Source organism: Borostomias antarcticus (assembly GCF_949987555.1).
Source record: "Borostomias antarcticus genome assembly, chromosome: 6".
Taxonomy (NCBI): Eukaryota; Metazoa; Chordata; class Actinopteri; order Stomiiformes; family Stomiidae; genus Borostomias; species Borostomias antarcticus.
The window spans coordinates 6,909,196-6,916,695 of NC_140239.1; the positions used below are offsets into that span (position 1 = coordinate 6,909,196).

Consider the following 7,500-nt stretch of genomic DNA (forward strand, 5'->3'; position numbering starts at 1 on the left):
CACACACACACACACACACACACACACACACACACACACACACACACGCACATACCTCTACACACTCTCTCTCTCTCTCTCTCTCTCTCCCTCTCTCTTTCTCTCTTTCTCACATATGCACACATGCACACACACACACACACACACACACACACACACACACACACACACACACACAGTAAAGCTGAGGTTCAGACAGAGGTCAGAGTAGATGTATGGAGGAATATTTAATTACTAAGAATGTAACAGGGTCACTGTACAGGCAGACATTTTAATCAGAGGGCCTCTAGACCTGAACCACTAGACCTACTATAGGAGAAGAGGATCCCATAGGACACACATCCAGAGATTTGCACATACTTGTACATATTATGAATGTTATGATGAGAAGGAGAGATAGAGAGGAGAGATTCTAACACTGGTAACTAGACGCATAGCAGCTGAACTGGAAGAATGTTGTTTTCTATTGGAACGTCTGTGTACATTCTGATTATGCAAATAAAACATGTTTTTGTAGCAGTTGTTGTCAGCAGGTCTCTCCGCTGACTGAAACGTGGTTTGATTCTGTGAGGTCTGCATCTGACACTGAGTCTTGTAGTAGGAGTGATGTGCTCTCACTCAAGGGGAGTATATTTTGGTTCCTGTGTGAGGACAATTGTTCTCAGAACAAGGGTTCCAAAATGGTTCTTAGGTTGTCCCTCTGGAAGATTAAAAAAAAAAAAAAAAGTTAGCTCCCAGTAGACCCTTTAATTGGTGAAATGGTTTTACCTAGAACCTTTGTTTGATGAAATGGTTCTACAGTACCTACAGTAGAATAAAAAATAATTCTTAAAGTTTCCCCTATTTGCTTAAAGCTGTGATACAACCATGCAACATACAAGCATACATCATGCGAAGAGTTGCTAGCTTTAGAACGTCCATCTCATCACGAGTCCATCAGATTAGACCGATGTCCCATCTTGACGTTAGAACAGTTCAAATCTTACGGAAAGACTTCGAGAAGAGACGGCCATCTCTGGATTAGCTGGCACAGAACCGACCGACTCGGTTCTACAACTGCTTGAAAGCCGCCTCGGCTGTTGACCGGGCCTGTGAACCCGGTTTGAAGGGAGGGAGGGCCAGGGGCTGGACAGAGGGGGGGTCAGCTGAGTCTGGGGGGCCGTTGACCGCCTGATTACTGGCTCTTAACGCTCCGGGGAGGAGAGGAAGTTTACAACAAAGGGAAAGAAAATCCATCATCGGCTGACTGGCCACAGGGACCCGGAAGAGAAACAGCGTTCGATGTTCAGGGTTCTGCTTCTTTCGTTCTCGACTTCTTCCCCCTCTCCTCCCCTCTCTTCTCTCTCTATCCTTGCTCTCGTCTCTCGTCACCTTGGTGTGTCGAGAGAGGGGGAGGAAGAGGAGAGGGGGGAGGAAGAGGAGAGGGAGGGAAGGGGGGGGGGTCACACGAGAAGATGAATGTGGTTTCTTTATTAAAAATAGAAAAACAGACAGGGAGAGCGAGAGAGCAAAAAAGAGAGAGGGAGAGAAAGGAGGGGGGGCGAGAGAGAGAGAGGAGGAGAGGGAGAGGAGGAGAGAACGGAATGACAGCGAGGAGGATGGAATCAGAGGGGCGGGAGAGAGAGAGAGAGAGTGACGGAGAGAGAGAAGCCTATTTTTACAAGGAGGGGGTGTTGGCGGAACCTGATCCGGTCTGGGGGTGGTTGAGGCCTGTCCAGGCTGCTGCTGATTGGCTGGCAGGCCTCTCTTCTCTGTCACTAAACTGCAGTGTAACTGAAATCCTAGATCCTCCCTCCCCATTAGCCTCCATCCCTTCCTCCATCCCTCCCTCCATCCCTCTTACCCAGCTGTTATTCGTTCACCTCTTCCCTTCCCTTCCTGTCGCCCCTCTTCGTGACATTCCTCTCTTTTCTCTCTCTCTCTCTCTCTCTCTCTCTCTCTCTCTCTCTCTCTCTCTATCTGTTCTTGTTCATGATCCCCCCTCCTCCCTCCAACCTCTTCTCCTCTCTGTCTGTCCATCTCTTCATTTCTACATTCCTCCATCCTCTCTTCCTTCTCAGAACGACCTGTCTTCTGTCGCTCCTCCAGCCCGTCTCCCTCTCTCTGTCTCCCTACAGTGTATCTCTCCATCCCTTCTCCCTCCCCCTCTCTCTCTCCCACTCTCTCTCTCTCTGTATCCCTCTCCATCCCATCTCCCTCTCTCTCTCTCCCTCTCCATCCCATCTCCATCTCTCTCTCTCCCTCTCCATCCCATCTCCCTCTCTCTCTCTCTCTCTGTATACCTCTCCATCCCATTTCCCTCTTTCTCTCTCCCTCTCTCTCTTTCTCTCTCTCTCTCTCCCCCTCTCTCTCTCTCTCCCTCTCTCTTTCTCTCTCTCTCTTTCTCTCTATCCCTCTCTCTCTATCTCCATTCCTCCTTTCTCTCTCTTTCTCTCTATCCCTCTCTCTCTCTCTCCATTCCTCCTTTCTCTCTCTTTCTCTCTATCCCTCTCTCTCTCTCTCTCTCTCCATTCCTCCTTCCCTCTGAGTCTGTGTTCCTGCGGAGGATCGATAGATCACTTCCTGTGTGTGGCGGGGTGAGAGTTTAGAGACGTTCTAAGGTTTCCTGTTGGGGAGGGGTGAGGGGAGGGGGGGGGGGGAGGAGAGGGAGGGGGGAGAGACCAGGCAGGTCAGTCTCAGGGGTTAAAGGTGAGCAGGGACAGGAAGTTCTGAGCGTCACTCCCGCGTCCTGCAGCGTCTCCATGTCCTACAACCCCAGAGACGTCCGATTGATCACCGATCATCGTACGTTTATTGATCATCGCATATGAAATCGATCATCGTATATCGGAGGTTTTGTGCTCAAGACAACCAGAGCAGAAGTGCTTAAATGGACGTTCCTGGCATGGATAGATTGAAGAGACGTTCTCTCAAAATCTTCCGTCGATTATGGGATCAATATGGAGTATTTGTCTTCGTGTCTCCGTGTCCTCCAGGTTGTCAGCGTGTAGCTCGTGGGCCGTCCGACCGACGTTCCGGTTTGGGTCTGGGAGAGAGAGCGAGGGGGGCGGGGTTTTCTGTCTTTGTAACTCGACGGTGTGTCTGACCGGTTGATGTACGATGGGGGTTCTTTCTGATCCACTTCACCGGACAGGACTGAGCCCTGCCCGATAAACCGCTGTCTGGCTGACCGAATGACTGACCGGGGGAGAGGATGGGGAGCCAGAGGAGATCAATACAGGAACAATCACACACACACACACACACACACACACAAAGACCTTTAAGAACCAGTCCATGCCCAAGCCCTCCAGTCTCAGCTCCATCAGTATTAACAGTGATGTGTGAGGACTGGTACCATTTAACACACACACACACACACACACACACACATACAAACACTCACCCACCCACCCACACACACACACCAGACCCATAAGAATCAGCCCCAGCCCCAGCCTCAGTTCCATCAGTATTAACAGCAGTTCCTTGTCTGTTAAACGGTGTTGGGTCAGGACCTGACCCCACTTATGCTTTCACCTACACCCCCCCCCCCCTACTGAACAGCTCCCAGAGGACCACTGACCTGCCCCCGCCCCCTTCTCCCCCCCCCCCCCCCCCTCCTCCTGCCGCCCGTCAGCTAAATAGGGTTTGTAATGATCTGACCCTGAGACCTCTCAGCACTAATGATGGACCTGTCTGTCTGTCTTTGTGTGTGTGTGTGTGTGTGTGTGCACGCACGCATGTCTGTCTGTGTGTGTGTGTGTGTGCACGCTCGCATGTCTGTCTGTGTGTATGTATATGTGTGTGTGTGTGTGTGTGTGTGTGTGTGTTAAATGGTACCAGTCCTCACATTTCCCCTTTGTTTTATGCAGTCCATAGTCAGTAGAAAAACAACTAAATATATTATCTGTGTTCTAGAACGTATTCCCTTAAGGCGTTCACAAACAAAACGCCTTTGTTAACAGCATTATGTCGGAACAACCTCCCAGCGGTATGAGTGTCCTTTGTTTTGCTCGACCTTGACTGAGATGAATGTGTGTGTGTGTGTGGTTTGGTTTGATTTATTTGAAAGAAAAGAAAAGAAAAACTTTGACTTGACATTTTAAAATATGTGTTTGCATGTGTGTGTATGTGTGTGTGTGTGTGTGTGTGTTTGCATGTGTGTGTGTGCATGTGTGTGTGTGTTTGCGTGTGGGTGTGTGTATAAACTAAAACTACTGTAGTGTTTCTGCTCCAGTCTGAGGTGCAGTTACACTGTGCCATCTAGATCCAAAATGGCTGCTTGTCCTACGAAGCTGGTGAGTTATGGCTACTCCTGCACCGCTGGAGAGTCGAGCCAAAATGGCCGCTCCTGGAGGGCGGAGCCGCAACGGCTGCTGATAATGGGACCCCTGGTGGTTTTGAGGCGGGGAGAGGGGACTGTTTGCGGTGAGACCACTCAAGATATTAGCAGAGAAGAATGAAAGAGCTTCTCTGTAGCATTGCCACGGTAGCACCGCAGCCTCCGCCACGGTAACTCAAGACCGCCAAATTCCTCGCAGGAACGGCCGGGAGAGGAGATGCATCGACGCAGAACGCCGAGTCCTGGATCTGGGAATATTCCAGTAGCACCGTACCACACACACACACCCAGACAAGACCCTGTGTGTGTGTGCATGTGTGTGCGTGTGAGTTGGCTCCATTCTTGCAGGATGTGTTACTGTAATCTTTATACAGTAGTCTGTCTGCTGGTCTAATGGTGGAGTGGTGGGTCTGGCGAGTGGGGGACACGTCGATGGAGAGTTCAGGGGGAGGTGTGGAAAGAGTGCTTCAACTTGTCTCGAGGAATTCCAAGTTAAGGGTGCACCCTGACACAAATTAAGGATGTGGATGCATGCCTGGAAACACACACACAGGCACGCACGCAACACACACACACACACACACACACACACACACACACACACACACCCGTCAGGCCAGGAGGCTTTTCTGAGAGACAAACGGTCTTTGTTCCGCTGTCTCCTCTTACTAAGGAATGTAACATATTTCATACACAGTCCAAAAACAACACAGTGTGTGTGTGAGTGTGTGTGTGTGTGTGTGTCAGACCATCTCCCTCTTGCATGTGTGTAGGACAGTAACTGAGATAATGGGTGTGTGAATGGAAAGACATTATACTGTTTGCCTTGGGCTGAAAAAGTGAACTGCAGCCAGCATACCCAGAGATGATGGATCAGTCTGCTGTGGACCCCCCCTCCCCACCCCAGCCCCCCCCCCACCCCCCATAGTCGATCTAGACTAGCCGTAACCTTCTCTCCTCTGCCATGGCAAACATTGTCTGTGGTGGACGGACCTTTCAAGCCTCTGGGAGCCAACTGACATTCCTCAGCTAAAACAGTGCTGAGTTTCTCTCCTTCATTCTCTTTTTCGCTTCTAATCGTCCTCTCTTTCTCCTTCCCCTCGGTCTCTCTCTCTCTCCTCCATCTGTCGCCTTCATCCTGACGTATGCAGGGTTGATCCTTCCTCTGGTCTCTCTAATGCTCTCTTCTCTTCATCCCTCTATCTCTCCCCTTTTCATTCTTCCCTTTCCTCCTCACCGACTGGATTCTCTCTCCTTCTCTCTCTCTTTTCCCCTCTCTCCCACTACCCCCTCCTCTCTCCCTCCTTCTCCCTCCCTCCCTCCTCCCTTCTCCACTCCCCCTCCTCTCTCCTCCTACCCCCCTCCTTCTCCCTCACCGCTTGCCTTTACCCCCCCCTCTCACCCCCCCCCCCACCCCCTCGCTCTCCCAGGTCCGTCCTCGGTCATCAGTAACGACGATGACTCCGCCTCCCCTCTCCACCACGTGTCCAATGGCAGCAACACGCCGTCGTCGTCGGAGATGGGCCCGGACGCCGTCATCATCGGCATGACCAAGATCCCCGTCATTGAGAACCCCCAGTACTTCCGCAGCACCAGCAGCCTGATGAAGAACGACACCTGTGAGTGCACACCACACCTGTAAAACTACAGTAGAACTACACTAAAACTACAGTAGAACAGCCTGCTGAAGAGTGACACCTGTGAGTACACACCACACCTGTAAAACTACAGTAGAACTACAGTAGAACTACACTAAAACTACAGTAAAACAGCCTGCTGAAGAGTGACACCTGTGAGTGCACACCACACCTGTCAAACTACAGTAGAACTACAGTAGAACTACACTAAAACAGCCTGCTGAAGAGTGACACCTGTGAGTGCACACCACACCTGTAAAACTACAGTAGAACTACACTAAAACTACAGTGAAACAGCCTGCTGAAGAGTGACACGTGAGTGCACACCACACCTGTAAAACCACACTACAACTACAGTAGAACTACAGTAGAACTACACTAAAACTACAGTAGAACAGCCTGCTGAAGAGGGACACCTGTAGTACACCACACCTGCAGCACAACCACAGAAGAACTACTGTACAGTAAAACTACACTACAACTACAGTAGAACTACATTAAAATTACAGTAGAACTACACTAAAAGTACAGTAGAACAGCCTGCTGAAGATTGACACCTGTGAGTACACACCACACCTGCAGCACAACTACAGAAGAACTACAGTAGAACTACAGTAGAACTAGAAAATAGCTACATAAAACTATACTAAAACTGCAGTAGAACTACATTAGAACTAGAAAAGAACTACAGTCAAATTATACTAAAACTGAAGTAAAACTACAAAAGGTGGGTATAACTAGAAAAGAACTACAGTACAACTACAGAACAACTACAAAATAACTACAGTACAACTAATGTATATTAAATACAGTACACCTACATTATGTTAAATTCTATACAACAATGGTATAATGGCAGAGGAAAACCGGTTGCAGGTGGATCGAGTCATTTCCTGTTATTGATCAGTGAGGGAGGGAGAGAGGAGGGCTTAGGAATTTGATTGGGGAGAGAGGAGGGGTTAGGAATTTGATTGGGGAGACGAGAGGAGCTAGGGATTTGTTTGGTGAGAGAGGAGGAGTTATATGAGGACTATATCAGCTGCAGCTTAGTTCCTGGTCTGTGAGGCTCCTGTGTTTATAGAGACAGACATGCTGTGGGAGGAAGAACTAATGCTGAGTTTCTTTTGTATCGGAGCTCTGGATTTGGTGGATGTCATATCTCAGGTGAATGCATTCCAGAAACAAAATGTGAGAAACCCAGGAAAACGCCACTAGCCAAGTTAGCCATTGATAACAATACCAGTTGATAACAACCAACTATGCTATTTTGAACTTCGTAGCAACATTGTCCACTGATAGAGGTTGGACAGTACTGTGTGTACGGCTGATTTAATGAGACACGAATAAGACAGAAGCACTAATAAACAGTCTTATTAAAGCTTTCACTTATTGTTGATGCAGAGAGTATCCATCTTGATTGACGTCAGCAGCTGACGTTGATGAAGTCGGGGTCGATTTTTTACTCAAGTAAAATGGCGGAAAACCAAGTTCAAGTGACGTATTTGATGACGATTTTGACGTCGACCTCGGGAATCCCGA

At 49.0% G+C, this 7,500-nt stretch overlaps 1 protein-coding gene across 1 annotated transcript in view; it reads left to right on the top strand.

Moving 5' to 3' along the window:
* The window catches only part of ntrk2a (neurotrophic tyrosine kinase, receptor, type 2a), a gene marked incomplete at both ends in the record, with an annotated part of 44,501 nt that overhangs the window by 20,740 nt on the left and 16,261 nt on the right, over positions 1-7,500 (top strand). Inside the window, one exon of the mRNA XM_084439350.1 lies at positions 5,755-5,943. Coding sequence (XP_084295476.1) covers positions 5,755-5,943 — 189 coding nt within the window. The remainder of the gene's footprint in view (positions 1-5,754; positions 5,944-7,500) is intronic.